Source organism: Oxyura jamaicensis, chromosome 1 (assembly GCF_011077185.1).
Source record: "Oxyura jamaicensis isolate SHBP4307 breed ruddy duck chromosome 1, BPBGC_Ojam_1.0, whole genome shotgun sequence".
In the NCBI taxonomy this organism is placed as follows: Eukaryota; Metazoa; Chordata; class Aves; order Anseriformes; family Anatidae; genus Oxyura; species Oxyura jamaicensis.
In genome coordinates, this window is record NC_048893.1 from 181,224,997 (window position 1) to 181,241,977 (window position 16,981).

General features: G+C 39.3%; 1 protein-coding gene across 4 annotated transcripts in view; it reads left to right on the forward strand.

Annotated features, from left to right (window-relative positions):
• Positions 1–16,981, forward strand: part of STARD13 (StAR related lipid transfer domain containing 13) — a 295,349-nt gene that overhangs the window by 65,838 nt on the left and 212,530 nt on the right. For 3 of the 4 annotated variants that reach the window (XM_035324523.1, XM_035324532.1, XM_035324539.1), the window contains 2 exons: positions 5,294–5,440; positions 10,681–10,815. In XM_035324523.1, coding sequence (XP_035180414.1) covers positions 5,294–5,440; positions 10,681–10,815 — 282 coding nt within the window. Of the gene's footprint in view, positions 1–3,645; positions 3,654–4,552; positions 4,557–5,293; positions 5,441–10,680; positions 10,816–16,981 lie in introns of those variants that run through there. The other variant, XM_035324546.1, reaches the window with a different exon arrangement.

Here is a 16,981-nt window from a genome sequence, read left to right on the forward strand (position 1 = left end):
AGAGATAATATATATATAATATATATATTGAGAGATAATATATATATAAATGCATAAATTAAGTGCATTATATATATATTATAAAGGAGTATTTCTAAGCTGATGCTAGTTTCGCTTGAAAAAGTCAAATGCTAGAAAAGAGGTAAGGGTTGTATTATGTTATTTTCACTTAGTACCTCCTCTTTGGGTTCCTTTTCGTGATCATTTTGCACCTTTTAATCCTTGGGGTTGGGGAAGGAGTGTATATCCTTACGGTTCTATGTCTTGAAGTTAGTATTTCCACACTGTTTTTTTATTATTATACTGTATGTGTCCTCAAAAACATGGTTAATGGTTTATTAGAACACAAACATGTATGTTATAGAAAACCACTGTTAAGCTGAGTGGAAGAAGACAAAGTCAGTGTTTCAGTCACAGCCGGGCACCCAGGAGGCTCCCTCTGAGCACCAGGCAGCACTTCTGTGCTGGGCGGGTGACGGAGCCCTGGCACAGGCTGCCCAGAGAGGCTGTGGGGTCTCCTCCTTGGGGATCTCCAAAAGGCACCTGGACGTGGTCCTGGGCAGCCTGCCCTGGGTGTCCCTGCTTGGGCAGGGCTGGCACCAGGGGCCTCCAGGGGTCCTGCCTGCCTCAACCTTTCTGTGATTAAGTGATGTGACAGTACTAGGAAATGGAAGCCAGACACAACCACAAGTGTCTTTAAATTCAGTCTAATTTGCTCTAGAACAACAAACCTTCAGAAAGTTTGGTCAGATCCACACGTGCATGGCTTGTATCACTACTAAAACCTTTCTGAAGAATTCTGTAGCTTGAGACAGGCACAGAAGCACAAAGGAGAAAGCAACTGGGCAAGAAGGAAAATGAAGCTCCATGCGCAGTCGTATTTAGGAAGTGTAAACATCATTGGTCTGGGCGAAAAGGGTTGATCCTATGAAATGTATTTCCTTAAAAACAGATTAAATTAACACTAGGTTCATATTTGTTCATATTAGTATTTATGCCCTTTTTCTTTGGGAAGACTACTGAGATCCTAATAGCCCATCTTAGGTGAATGCTTCCAAGTTTGTGGATAAGAAAGATCCAGGCCTCTGAACTTCATGCAGTGTCCCTACAAATCTTTCCCAGCAACCCCGCTGTACTTCTGGTTTTGCCTACTGACATGAGAGACTGAAGAGACTTTCCTTGATCCTTTCTGATGGATAGCAATATAATTGTTAGAAGTGGAAAGGTTGCTACCTGCAGAGTTTACTTTACCTGCTTTCCGTGAGGGAGGTGGCATGCAGTTGTCCATCTAAAGGCTCTGTAAATATTTAAGCAAACCTATAGTGGGGTAGAAAGCAAAATTCCCTTTGAAATATTTTATCTTTAATGTAGAAAGCATGCATAAATCTATTTTGAGAATAAGAGTCCTTTGTATTCTACATCCTTTTTTTTTTTTTTTTCAGAAGGATTATTTATATGGATCCAATCTGGCTTCCTTCCCCAGCCCCTGTAGGCAAAGCCACCAGTGGCTGAGAGACCTTTTATACAGAACTTCTTTTGAGAACAGAGGAGCCCCATCATTGCAGCAAGAGCAAAACGTGGGTATTTGGTCTCTGAAACGCTTCCACAAAATCATTCTTTGTGGATCTCGCTGGTACATCAGAGAGAATTTTATCTAAACCAATTTACCATTAGGGAGGAGGATTAAATAGCACTGGCATTTTTATATTTGGAGGTTAGTAATTTATCACTAGAAGTTTTACAATACATTAATTAACAGAACAATTGGACCTATTGAATGTTTCTGAAGGGAAAGCCACATGTTATCAGATAAATTTAGAGTTGTGTAATTTTCTCATAACCCTTCCCTTGGAAGCCTTGCTGCTTCCAGTATAGGATGAGGTCTGGCAGCAAGGTTAACCCTGACCTCTGAGTGTTCTATACAGACTTGTTCATTTTTGCCACATTCTTTCAGTTTAAATTTAGATTTGCTGGCAGCTATTATGCCTATTGCAACAAGCTTCATGGGCAAAACACTGAAACAAACATGCCTTTAATCTCAGATGTTTTTGCTGAATAAGATTAGTGAAGAGCACTTGAAAGCTGAGAAACAGGGTGCAGAAGCCTTTGGTCCAAAAGGCACAGATAGCTGAATGTCTGGAATGTATTTACTTCTCAATCTAAGGAATGAGCAAGTAATTGTTTAGATGATGGACCGTAATCTTGTACCCAGTTTTACCTCTGTAATTTGTTATTGGTAGCAGTGAAATTCCAGCTATGTAAGTGGACACAGAATCTGCTTGTGAAAGTACATGTAACAAAACGTTAAGCTTGCTGTTCGAAAACAAGCTATGATTGCCATGCGAAGTAGCAACCTATAACTAAATCTTATGTTTGGCTGATCGCTAAATGTGTTGTACTAAATATTACACGGTTGGGTTAGTTCTTTGTATACAATAACTATCTGAAGTATACTAGCTGCATTAATAACTGCTATAAGTCTAAGGAAGTGCATCCCACTTAATTTTATATTTAGCACAGAGGACAATACTTACGTGTTTTATATTTTTAATCTTTTTTTCTTTAAAAGAGTATATGGGATTTGAGGAATCTATCTGACAAAGCAGATAGACGTTCAAGACCAGTATGTCTTTCTCTGCTTAAAGTGTGGCATGACCTTCATAAACAAGGTCGCTCCACCTCGAAAAAATCGTTTAACAGGATTCTCTGGTCTTACTTCTACTTGTTCATCTGTCTAGGCTTGTCCAAGGTGTAACATACAAGAGGTGTTCCTGTAATGCACTTGTCTCTAAGCCTTTCAGGTTCTTCAAGAGATATTAGTCCCATGGGCTGCTCAGGTGGGTGACTGGCTCCAGCAAATAAAGAGAACGGACAGTTCTCCCTGTACACCTTTTTAGGGAAAATAATTAAATAACTAAATGAAAAGTGAATAAAACATCCCGTGGTTCTTAGATACTTTAGACTCAGGCTTTTTCCCTTCTGAAGGGCAAGATGCAAAAGCTTCCAAAGATGCTCCTACCCTCTGCAGTTGGTATGGGCAAGATACACTGCAACTGAAAAGTGCTTTTCTGAGCAGTTCCACAGCATCCAGCCTCGTTACTAGGGCAAAACACTGACGAGCTGTGTTCCTTGTGAATGGATTAGGCAGAATTTATTCTCTTGCTAGAAGTCCTACTGTGCAAGCTGTATATTTCTGAATGTAAGAAGCATCATGTTTCAGCAGGAATTTCAGGCAACCTTTGAAATATGTAGCCAATCAGCACCTATTCCAAATGGCACTTTTGTGCTGAGTTTCCAATTAGTCAATGGCATTTGTTAAGTAGGCCCATTTAGCTTTATTTTGAAGGATAATGAAAACTCATCTTTTTCCTCATCCCCTTCATTCAGTAGACACACTATAGAGTCCCACTGAACTAGAAAAGACAGAACTTAATGGAAAAAAATGGTGTTATAGTGTGGGGAAATATGAATTTCTAAGAAATGACTCTGGTCTGACTTCTGTTACTGTAAAAGAATAAATTCAGGATAATAATAAATGTGGGGGTTGGCCCATTCAGAAGCATCACAAAGTATTGATGAATGCTAGGAGTATTGATCCAGTACTTAAGTATTAATCAAATGCAACAGCTAAATGTGCCTCAACATATGGAGCTGTATTGTTTATTGTAACACTATATCACATACATTTAGTATGCATTTGAAATCCTTATCAGAAATATTTATAAGCCTTAATGTCTCCACAATTTTTCATCTATCTAAATTACTGAGATTCTCATGCAACCCCCACAAAAACAGAAATTAAATAATATTTTATTTCATTTTCTTCACATTTCCTGCGTAAGATTGTCTTGCTCAGGAAGGATTCAACATGAGGAGTGCCTTTTAATACTCACTTTCTGGGGAGCATCCTGTATTTTACTTTAGAATGTTTGGAAAGACAATGGGAAGTAATCAGCTAGTTGTTGAAATGAATTTAATAGCTACAGAGTTGAAATAGAGCTTATCACTTTGAGCAGTATTTCGGGAGGAATATTCAGTTAGAGCTCATTAAAAAAAATGAAAATTATAAAGATTTGGAAAATTAAAGGTATTTAATTTTCCGTGTTTCAAAACAATGCCTGCTAAAAGAATACCAGCTTCTCCTTCTGTTGGTATCAATGTTGATATATCAATGTAATACTGGAGTGAGCCTCCTGGATTCTATTTGTAATGCTTTATTCTATGATAGTGAACAAATTACATTTTTTTCTGTACTACTTACTAAACCATCATAAGAAAATAAATCACCACAAAGTTTTGTCAAGTTAAAATAATAATAATATTTATCTAGCTCCCCTACATATTGTGGAATGTTGGTATGATACTTGAAGGATTTTGGCAAGCTGGCAATGTAATGCTACTGTTTGTATGCTCAGTCTGTTAAAATAGATTGCCATAAAATGATCCTCTGTGCAAAAATCTGTTGTTTCTGAAAATGAGGAATATTAAAGAACTGAAAGCAGCTTCAGGGCAGAGACTAATGCATGGACATGTAACTGCCCCATGGTGACAGGGAGGTCACTGTGACTGTATTTTTCTTGGGAATCTTTATAAGTGATTTGAATGAGAAAAATGAGGTTTAACACAGCAGCGTGCACAGGGATTGCTATGGGAAGATACTCAATGGGAGTCCCTGAAAGGGACTTTGAGGAACTAAGGAACAAGAAAAGTATTTTTGGCAGCTGTGCTACAGTGGATAAAAGTTTTCATAATACAGTGAAACAGTTCAGATAAATAGGGAAAATGCACCCATCAAAACAGAAAATATGTGAGACCAATAAAATATTCTGACTATCCAGGCAGATTTTCCTAATGGGATAGACAGAAGAAAGTTGCAAAACTTAATCAGGTCTGGATTTATAGTAATGAATAAAATACAGGTATGTGATGACCTTCATTTTTCTGATCCTTCTTGACGGTAAGCAATCAGTGGAGATGCTAAAATGGAAGTTGGTTAAGGAAGAGACATTAAAGTTATTTTGGTTTCAGTCTTGGTTATGAACAGCTTGAGCTGGCAGTGGTTCACCCAAGATGAAGTGTTAGAAAGCACTTCAGACGCAGAGGTGGAGCACAATCATTTGGGTATGAAGAGCAACCATGGATATGTTTCATAAGGACTGGAGTGGTAATTGAAACTTTCAAAATGGAGAAGGTTACCCATGGACAGGGAAAATGCTGGTCAGCATTCCTGCGGACTTCAAGTCAGAAAAAGCTTGAATGCTTTAAGACTTAACATGTGTTTGATTTGTTTTAGACCCAACCAGAAAAAGGATCTGAATGGTCAGACTCTATGTCATGTCTCATGAAGAAACTGGAACAGCTGAATTTAGATATTGAAGAAGCTCTGAGCACTGGTTCTTCTCCCTCCAGCACTCCTTCTACCAAAAGGCACAAGCAACTGGTAAGAACGTGTGCGCCATATGATATATTTCTAACATTTAGCTATCAGATGCTTTTCAGATTTGATTGTGCTCCTGGGTAGGTTGAAGAGCTCAGCTTCAGGGATGAAGTAACTTAAAGATTTGACTCAATAATAACAAAACCTCATGAGCTGCTTAGACACAGCTACAGGCCAAGTAAACAAATGTCATAGGATTGACCTAGTTGTTTGTCAGCATGTCTTAAAATCATTAAATATCCTTTTCAGAGGGGAATTTGGACCTAGATGCAGTTTGATGCAGTTTTTCAGGATAGAAAATTGTGAATTAGAAGTTTCACAATTAGCCTATTTACATTTGTACTGCTTAAAGACATAACAGCAAGAAAGAATTCAGTTAATATTTGTGGGTTTTATGCTTTATTTAGTGGTGCATTACTGTCTTTAAGAATATTTTGTGATAGCAGGTGTCATGAGTTACCCAAGCTTTTATTTGGAGGGCAAACTGGAATAAGAAGGAACAATATAATTTTATCAACTTTTGAACAAGCAGTTTTGTTTTTTTTTCTAAAGAAGCAAGTACCTGGAAAGTGAACAGTGTGAGAAGTAGGAGTGTTTGTTCTCTGCTTTAGGCTATGATTAAAGTCAGTTCTTAAGATAGAGTTGTTTGGATTTGCAGCTCTGAATGTTAGTGCTGGCATGAAATTCCTGGAAGTTGAGCTTGTTCGAATGCTTTTCCCATCACTACTGCTTCATTTTGTAAAAATAAAATCTTTAAGTAAATGTCTGCAAAGATCACGGTGTAAATGTTTGCATCCTTCGAGCTGGGAAGCTCAGAATCATGCATCTCTCTTTGAAGTATGCGTTTCCGTATTCTGCAGTGACAATATTAGAAAGAGTGGCCAGGCTGTCCGTCATTTCTTTCTTATTGTACATGTCAACAAGTCACAACCAGCTCTGTCCAACTGAATTCATTTCATCATTCACTTGCCTCGACTCGCCTGTCTGTTAGTGGACAGTGTTCTGTGTTCTTGTAGGAGACTGCTCAATGTCTTCTGTCAGAATGCAGTGGCAATGTAGTCTGCTTTTTTGCCTGAAAGAGAAATCCAGGCCATCAGAGTTCAAGCACCTCCCTTGAGAGCCAGTCTGATTTTGCTAACTGGTGATCCAAACACCTGTGATTTTATGGCTGTGTCTATTCTCCTGAGGCAAAAGCCATGGTTTGGTTAGGCAAAGGTATCTATATTCAATCCATTTCTGAATAAGGAAATCGTCTGTCCTACTTTAAATGCCTAAGAATTAGTTGCCTCAAAATTGGTTGACCTCAACGTATAGTCAAAGCAGAGTAATACATCCTCCTAAATCTCTCCATTAATTTACTGTGAAGAAACTGATTTGGGAAATCTCAGAATGACCGTCGCAGTGGGGAAGAAAAAGAACAAACCAATAGTTTTTGTACAAGTTATACGAGTAACTTATTTTTTATCAATTCATCCCATTTGGCCTGGACCAAGTAATATAGCTTAATATAGCTTGTAATTTGTTCCACATATTCACATGCAATGAAACTTGAATTGGAAGAAGGTCTATCTCACAAATGCTTACTAGTAACTGTGTACATTTGGCTTCTATAAAATGATGAGCCACTCGTGGGTTCTTCATATGTTTTTATCCTATTTACGTTATATAAAGTGGGAATTAAAGCAAGAAATGATGATTGAAAAGAGATTTGGGGAGAAGTGTTCACAGATGCAAGGCCAACTTGTAGGTCTGAGGTCTCAGAAGTAGGTGACTACTGAGTGAGTGGCAACATGTTTGCTGAAGCTGTTGCTCTGAAAATTGGTCTCTTGAGGGCATGGGCAATTTTAAACAGATGAAAGAGTATTTATTTTGTATGGCAGATGCTGTGTCTCAGGAATATATTCATAATTTAATCACTGGGTTTAGCCAGTTCATTTTCTACTGAAGAATTTTTAATGTGCTTGTGGCAGTAACTCTTAATACTTTATTATTCTTTAAGTTTTCCTATCATGAAGATATCTGTCAATAATACTCTGTTGAGCAAATATTGCAAGAAGATGTCTAAATAATTGCTAGTTAATTAAAATAGATTTGCTGAATAAATATTATAGGAGTTACAGAGTGACGGTAGGGGGGCCTAGCAGTATTTTGGTGAATACATTTAAGAAAATTTCTAAAACACATAATAAGTTAGGAAAATGTTAAGAAGTTTTATTTCCCTTGGGCTGACTTTGCATATGTTTAAAGTGCAAGTTACTGCTTAGGAAAGAGCATTGGGCAGTGGCACTGGCTGGATGACTCAGTATCTGATGCAGAAAAGAGATCAGAAAAAAAATCTGTCATCAAATTATTTTCTGAAACATTCTCTCACCAATGCTATAAATACATGCTCTAAATACAAAAAGGTTGACTATCTGAATAGACAGGCAGCAAAACTGCTAGCTGTGGCAAACTGCAACTAATAGTACAGATCCTCTCAAACCTGTACCTTTCCTATAAGAAAAGACTTTCTCAGCAGTTTAAAAGGAGGCATTTTGTAAATGAAACAACAGAGAGAACAGCCTTGAAGTAAGCAACGTGCTTCACTGTTGTTTAATGCATCTCCTTCATTTTGATTTGATGTCTTTTCAGTACAGAAAAAAACAGCAGGTCTGAAGAATGAGAACCACATTTTTTTTAGTTTGTCACTTATCATTCGTAGATAGTGACACATAAATTGTTTAATTATAATTACCCCATCTTATATTAGAGAGATGACTTTCATTGAACAAAACTTTAACTTACACATTCTCTCAATTCTTTTTGCAATAATATATTGTGTACAAACATTTTGGGACCACGCTGTTTTCTCTCATCAGCTTTCCAAAGCCTCCTCAGTTTAAAGCTTGAAGAATATTCTGACAGGGAGCTGGCAGTTGCTGTTATAGATCAGCAGCAAATTTGTCCTCTTGTGAGGGAGAGCAGCCAGCAAATGGGCTGACTTGGACTGTAAATGACAGCTTGGGGCTGCTCTGCAGTGTATCTATGATCCTGGTTCTCTGATTGCTCCAAACACAGATTGTCATAGAATCATAGAACGGCTTGGGTTGGAAGGTACCATAAAGATCATCTAGTTCCAACCCCCTGCCGTGGGAAGGGATGCCACCCACTAGATCAGGTTGCCCAGGGCCTTGTCCTACCAGGCCTTGACACCTTCAGGGATGGGGCATCCACAGCTTCTCTGGGCAGCCTGTTCTAGCGCCCCACCACCCTTTGAGTGAAGAATTTCTTTCTAATGTCTAATCTAAATCTTCCTTCTTTTAGTTTAAAACCATTCCCTCTTGTCCTATCATTATCTGACTGAGCAAAAAGTCTCCATCATTTTTATAAACCCCCTTTAGGTATAGAAAAGCTGCAGTGAGGTCTCCCTAGAGCCTTCTCTTCTCCTGGCTGAACATTCCCAGCTCTCCCAGCCTGTCCCCATAGGAGAGGTGCTGTAGCCCTCTGATCATCCTCATGGCTCTCCTTTGGACCCGCTCTAACAGCCCCACATCCTTCTTTTGCTGGGGGCCCCAGACCTGGATGCAGTGCTCCAGGTGGGGCCTCACAAGGGCAAAACAGAGGGGGACAACCCCTCCCTCCACCAACAGAGGCCACCCCTCTGTTGATGCAGCCCAGGACACAGTTGGCTCTCTGGGCTGCAAGCCCATGTTGAGCTAGTACTTCTGGCTCATGTCGAGCTTTTCATCCACCAGAACCTCCAAGTCCTTCTCTGCAGGGCTGCTCTCAATGAGTTCTCCACCCAGTCTGCACTCATGTCTGGGATTACTGCAACCCAGGTGCAGCACCTTGCACTTGGACTTGTTGAACCTCATTAGGTTCACATGGGCCCACTTTTCTAGCTTGTCCAGGTCCCTTTGGATGGCATTCCTTCTGTTGTATCAACTGTACCACTCAGCTTAGTGCCATCTGCAGACGTGCTGAGGGTGCACTCGACCCCATTGTCTATCTCATTGATAAAAATGTTAAACAGTACCAATCCCAAGTCAGACCCCTAAGGGACACCACTCGTCACCGGCCTCCAACTGGACATAGCCCATTGACCACAAGTCTCTGGGTTGCGACCTTCAGGCCAATTCCTTATCCGCTGAATGGCCCGCCCATCAAATCCATCTCTCTCCAATTTGGAGATCAGGATGTCATGTGGGATTATGTCAAAGGCCTTACGGAAGTCCAAGCAGGTGACATCGGTTGGTCTTCCCTTGTCAACTGATGCAGTCATTCCACCATAGAAAGCCACCAGATTGGTCAGGCATGATTTGCCATTGGTAAAGGCATGCTGGCTGACTTGGTTAACCCCGGGTCTTGCATATGCCTTATCGTTGCTTCCAGGAGGATCAGTTTTGTGATCTTGCCAGGCACAGAGGTGAGGCTCACTGGTCTGTAGTTCCCAGGGTCTTCCTTTCTACCCTTTTTTAAAATGGGAGTGATATTTCCCTTTTTCCAGTCACCAGGGAGTTCACCTGACTGCCAGGACTTTTCAAATATGGTGGAGAGAGGCTTTGCAACTCCATCAGCCAGTTCCCTCAGTTCCCCTGGGATGCATGTCATCAGGACCCACAGACTTGTACCTGTTCAGTTGCATCAGGTGGTCTCGAACCTGCTCCTGGCTTACACTGGGAGGGACTTTCCTCCCCCAGGTGTCACCTACAGGTTCAGGAAAACAAGAGATGTGGGAAGCCTGTCTGGCAGTGAAGACAGACGAAGTTGCTGAGTACCACAGCCTTTTCAAGACAGGATTGCAGCTTGGCTTGCTTGTTGCTCACACGTTGTTCTCTTGAAGCAAATCAGGATGCATAGGGGAATGTTGTGCAATTCAGTGTGGCCAGGTACCTGTTGGACAAAGAAAAGTGGATTTTGAAAGTTCAGGGTCTGTAATTTCAAAATGGGAGTTTGATAGGTATCCATATAAGTTATTTATGTCATTCAGTTCCTTGATATTCAGAAAGATGTACAACTATTTACGGATTCTCCAGGTGTGTATACTAACTGTTAAGAAATCTGCTTTACACCAAAATTTAAAAATGTTGAAGCAGGTGTTTTTAAGAAAAAAGATTGCGGCCAAATGTTTATCTTACATCACAGGAAAAAAAAAAAAAAAAAAGTTTGAAAAAGATATAATTCCAGTGCTTTTTTCTTGCAGTTCACATTAAAATTATTTATGACTTGCCTTTATTTACAGGGTTTTTAAAATTCTCTTACAGTGCCCTGTTCCAGTGGAGAAGAGCTTTTATGGAGATCATCAAGGAAAGGGATCTTGGAAAAATAGAAGAGTAGACTACCAGGATCTAGATTGTTTACCTTACCCAGTCTCAACTGGAGCACGACCTAAAACTGATGTAAGTCGCTCCTTCATATTTAGAACATTTTCTGACTCAGGTTCAGTACCTTGAAAATGTGTTATTTATTGTTAAAACCATCCATGAGTTTCTTCTAAGTAATTTGTTCTGCAAATATTGCACTGTATGGACAAATTCAGTATGCAAAATGGGTACAGATGAAAGTTATCTCGGTCTTCAGTGAGCCTCCAAGGCTGTTGGATTAATCTAATTTGGTTTTAGACAACTCTAACGAAGACTTCTACATCTGAACTAGTCACTTGGACTGCCTTTACAGTAAAGGGAAATAAATAGGCACTTCTGAAAAGTAATTCATCTCATCTGGAGGTTAAGTGTGGTAGCTTCCAGGCATCAATGCTACCATTGTATCTTCATTGCTGGTTTTAGAATAAGTGTCCTGTGATTTTTAGTCTGGGTGTTGATATCCTCCCCCAGTCCGTGATGGATTCTACCCTGAATTCTCTAAGTGGAAGTGTTCAGTTCTGGTGGTTTAGTAAAGCCTTATTTCTAATCAATAATGTTTTGTTTGTTTGTTTTTGTTTAATTATTATTTCTTTACAAGCTGATGCTGTAGTCAAAGTCTGTTTAATCCATTAGAGGTATTTCCCAGCAGGTTTGGATGCACTTCCTTAATAGCTAAATGTTGTTTTATTTCTGCATAATAAAAGTAAGCTATTTTAGGATCAGTGTCATAGTTCCAAAATGCAAATATTTTTGTCTCTCAGTTGTGAGTTACCTGGGTGCCAGCAGTGTCCATTAATATCACACAACATAAAAATAGCTGCTTTTCATTGAATCAAAGCTACTTCTAGTCCAATATCCTTTCTTTGACAGTGGCCAACACTGGATGTTCAAGAAAGCAGATAGGATGCCATCTCAGCTTCCTGTAAGGTGTTTGTTGTGTAGACATGTTGAAGCCAGACTCCATAGTACAGTTTTGTGATTAATAGCCCCTGAGGGTGGATATATATATATATATATATTTTTTGCCATTAAGTTGTCTTTTATATTCATTTTCTCTTTTGATATACAAAGCATCTTGTAGCCATGAGTTCCATGTTTAACTGTGGAGTTTGTAGGGGGCAAAAAAAACCCCACCTGTTTCTTGTAAATTTGCTACTGGATTATTAATTTGGCTGCAATTCTTGTACTGTGAAAAACTGAATTACGGGAATCATGTAAGAAGTAGAGAATAATACCTAGGTCCATTTTTTTCCAGTGTGTCTGACTGTATTTATTGATATAGAATTTTCATCTGTCTGTTTATCTTATGCTCATTCAGTTTCAAAAGATTCTTTTGCAGCAAGTGGAGGACAATTTTTGTTTTTATTAACATCTGTAATTTAATATCGTTGGAGAACTGTCCCTTTTTACTCCTCCATTTTCCAGATCATTTATGTGTATATTGAACATATATTTGTGAGACTTGTCAGGTAATATCTGTTAACTGTAGAAGAAAGCAACCGTTTGTTCCTGTTTTATTATTATTATTATTATTATTTTATTTATTTTTCTTTCGCTCTGCCTTTTAGTTAGCAGTGAAAAGAAGCTTTGATTTCTTGGCATCTTTTTTTGGTATTCCTCCTTAACAGCGCCGTAATAGTCTATGATAGATAACTTCATCAGAAGATTTCTGAAATGGAAGCGTATTCACTCAATGCATAATCACTCAAAGAACTTTTCTAGTTTACTGAGATGTGACCTCCAAAAGCCATAGTCACAGTTCCCTATTAGCCGTTGTTACTAGGCGTGTGTTTATTCTGCTCTTAAACATATTTTCTGGTACTTTTCAGTCCTACTCGCATCTCTTCCACAAAGAGCTTCAGAGGCATTTTCAAATATTGGCATCCGTATGCCACCCTCCATTCCTCTGATCCCAAAGTCAATAGCATTTAACAGTAATTATACATGAAATTAATAGCTCAGCAGTTCTCTTTCTCTTGATGAGGTGTTTATTTCAAGTTATCTACTCACTTTCAACAAAAGCAAAATTTCTTATTGTTGGTTTTAATATATTGTTCACTTACCCAAAAATAATATGTACGCACCATACAAATTCAGTATTTTGTGAAATGCGCTGACTCCTGTTCACTGAAGTGAAAATTCGAAGGTGAGCTCCACTTTCTTATTAATTGAAAACATTATTGTCTTCCCACTGGCCATTTCCTTTCCTTAGAAAATGGATTTGCTCTTTTCCATTTCTGCAAAAGCACAAACATCTGTTCTAGTTTGTTCTTTGTTCTAGCTGGAATAGATAGTAAAAATTAGTAAAAATAAAGATACGTGTGAGCTTTATTTGGTTTTTACCTCGGTCAAATGTTCAGGCATGTGCAAGTATCGTTGCTTAACTGCCTTCCCATTAATACTGAGTAAATATTTTTGAAGTGGTGTTACAGTAATGCTGTTGTTTGGCTAGAAGTGTGTGGAAGAGAAGGCAGCAACATATTTTTTTTAGTATTTTTTATTTTCTTTTCCAAAGTCTGCATTTCACTTTTTGTTGAAATTCAGGAAGTATTAATGCAATAAATAGCAGTGAATAGCAGTTCCACACATCTTTCTAAGTACGGTCCATGTAGTGCTATAGTAACAGCAGTGTAATGCAGGAAGTACCACAGTTGCTTAGAGTACCATCAAGTCTAGAGACAGACTGGAGGCACGGTATTTCTTTAGAAATGAGTGGTCTATTTTTAGAATTGGCCAGTGCTTTAAATTAGTAATAAACATTGGAACTTGGTATTTGCAGATTTTGTTCAGCAGAATAGGTAATTTTTCTTCTTCTTTCAAAGTGCTGCTTTTTGCGTACGAAGTATATTTCAGGCAAATACAAATTATATCATGTCTAGATCCAGACATTCTTCCTGCAGATTTCTGTCATGTCTCTCTACTAACTGAACTTTCACCATGTTTTCCTTAAGATATAGACTTTTCCATATTTACTAAAAAGGGCATACCATGATTACATTTATTGCAATAAAGAGAATGGACAAAAGGCCTATTTCCTTCTGTATCACACCAAGATTGCATCCATTTAACTCCTGTGATCCAAATGGTATAACACATAACTTGGAAGTAACACAGAGATTGAATCAGACCAGTTGTATTTTGGTCAGCTGTTTTTTCATCTCTTCTATTTTTTTTATGAGTCTGGAGCTCAAAAAGAGCTTATCTGTCTCACCTCCCCAGGAGCTCATATATCCAGGCATTTAGAAAACCAAATACTCTACAATTTATTGTGATTAGCAAATGTAGCTGAGGAGGCCACTGTTAGAATTAGCAGGGATGCAGTAATTTAGGAATAATACGCGCTGAATTATGCTGGACACAGTTCAATTCTCAATACCAGGCATTGATGTTAGCTGCACACTTTCATGGATTCCAACCATGCTGACAGCTTAAAAGACACAATGCAGATTTCTTTGGCAAACTTATGTCACAGTAGGTGTTCTGTTTATATGCCATTAAAGGATGACTCAAACTTGTTACTTTTTGATAGAATAATGGTGACATTGTTTTTTCTTAAGGATACTATTTTAGGGTAGTCATGTCCTGTCTTCCTTCTTTCCTTTCCCCCCAGAAAAAGAAGTTGCTTCACTGTGGGAAACATTATTTGTGAGGTACGTACCTAAGGTGGTAGGGAATTTAGGTGTCTGAGAGATGAACAGCAAATTTCATCTGACAAATGCTGACATTTATAAGTCCATGTCTACATTATATAGACTCCATTAACAGAGAGAAATAGCACTTCTACAGCAAAATGTCTTAGCCTGAAGTAGTCATTAAATGTAGGTCACCTGGTTGCAGTGCTTTGTGCCCTGAAAGTGCTGATATTAGTCATTTGACTATTCGTTGAGTATTCAGAGAGCCTGCATGACTGGCAGAGGCCTAGGTGCTTAGCACTGGGTGAACTAAATCCCACCCGTGGTGTGCAAGCTGTGATCTGGTGTTTGATGGGAAGTGCCTGCCTCTCCATGCACTGGGCAGAGAAAATTTCAAGACCCTGGTGGTGTAACTTACCAGTCTGATACTAGGCGATTTGAAAATCCCATCAGCAAACACCCTCTTGCTTTTTTAGATAACACAATACCCTGTGCGCTCTGTGAATCATTAAGAAAATAAAACTTTCTCTATCGGTAACAAGTAGGTGGGCTTTTTTCTTTATCAGTGCTAAGGCTGCGTTTATGTCTTATTTTTAAGCACAGTTGATGAGCACAGTTTCAATTTCTCATGCTTTAGTTCCACAAATAGCTTGAGTACCTTAAACTGAGAGGGCTGAAAATGAATCATTTTATAGCTCCCCCCCCCCCCCCCTTTTTTTTTTTTAGGGGGGATTCTTGGTCTGGTTCACTGCTCAGCCACATAAATGTGTGTGCAGGAGAGGGGAAGGGTGGCTGGAGATGAGACGCAGTGAGTTACTTCTTTCAGCATCAGTGCCAGGTTATGATAGCTTAAACTATTTATGGAATTAAACTTTATCTGTGTGTTGTGGTTTAACCCGGCTGGCAGCTAAACACCACACAGCCGTTCGCTCACCCTCCCCCCTCCCTCTCTGGGATGGGGGAGAGAAACGGGAAAGTGAAGCCTGTGAGTTGAGATAAAGACAGTTTATTAAGATAGAAAATAATAATGATAATAATAATAATATGTACAAACAAGTGATGCACAATGCAATTGCTCACCACCTGCTGACCGATGCCCAGCCCAACCCCGAGCAGCCGGCCCCCCCACCCCGGCTAGCCACCCCTATATATTGTTCAGCATGCCGTCAGATGGTATGGAATACCCCTTTGGCCAGTTTGGGTCAGCTGTCCTGGGTCTGTCCCCTCCCAGCTCTTGCTGCACCCCCAGCCTGCCCGCTGGCAGGACAGAGTGAGAAGCTGAAAAGTCCTTGGCTTAGTATAAGCAGTGCTCTGCAGCAATTAAAACATCAGCATGTTATCAGCACTCTTCTCATCCCAATCCAAAACATAGCACCCTACCAGCTACTAGGAGGAAAAATAACTGTCCTAACTGAAACCAGGACACTGTGCTAAGCCACTTGATTCAGAAAATGGGATGCAAAACAGTGTCTTGTAACCCACATAACTGAAAAGTGTTTGTGATTCTTTTAAGATATACTTTTTGTTTTGGTTTGGTTTGGTTTTGCTGAGAAATGCTAGTTGATGCCATAAACAGCATTTCAATGTTTAGGTCAGAGGTTCCAGGGGTATCTGATATCTTTTGACATTGTTTAGAAATAAAAAACTAATAATACTGTAATCTATGACTATAGTAGTCATTATCTCTCTGTAGGCAATGTGATGCCTGCCTGACCCTCTGACATTGCCTGAGACCAGAAAAATTCAAAAGTGAAAACAACCAAAGGAAAATCAAAATCATTGTGTTTCCCATCTACTACTTGTTCAATATTGGTGCCCCTGGACCAGCAGGGATCAAAGATTATTCCATTAGTGAGTATGTGTGACAAGCTTTTTCTGAGGTAGCTGCCATGTCCAATGCAGAAGTGAAGTTACAGCGTGACAACTCGTATCAGCTCGTATTTCTGCTAAACACTCCTTTGGAATTTTAGAATCTTAGTATATTTACAAACCTTACGCTGATTTTCCACTTCTCTGTGAAACATGTAAGCAGAGTCTTCATTTTACATCTGCGATGAGGAGATAAGTGTGTAACCTGGCTCTAAAAGAAGTTTCACGCTCTATCACTGCTAGACATGGTCATAAATATGGTTCATGGTACAATTTTCAGCAGCAGTTATGGCTATTACCTAGTAGGGTATGTTTCCCTAGGTGACCATGCTTTACTGAGGTCAGGCTTTACTTTTCAGGTCATGCTTTACTCTGACCTTCCATCCATTGAAAAAGTTGGCAGTAAAGCCCTGAGTAGACACTGCAGCCTCTGGGGACTCTTGAAGCTTTCTTACCCCAGAGAACATTGCCCATTCTGTTGTCACTCTTGTTGGGCCATTTTGTGTGACCTACAAAGTGCAAGAAGATGAAATAAGAAGCCCAGACGGAACTGAGGAGACATGCTTCATTTTATCAAAGAAATGGTGTGTTTGAAGACACCATTATTTGATTTTGCTGGAGCTCGAGATTGCTGTCTATACTTCCGTTAAGTGTCCTTATACAAGTAGTATAGCGCATGTAGATAAGGGACGCAAAATTCC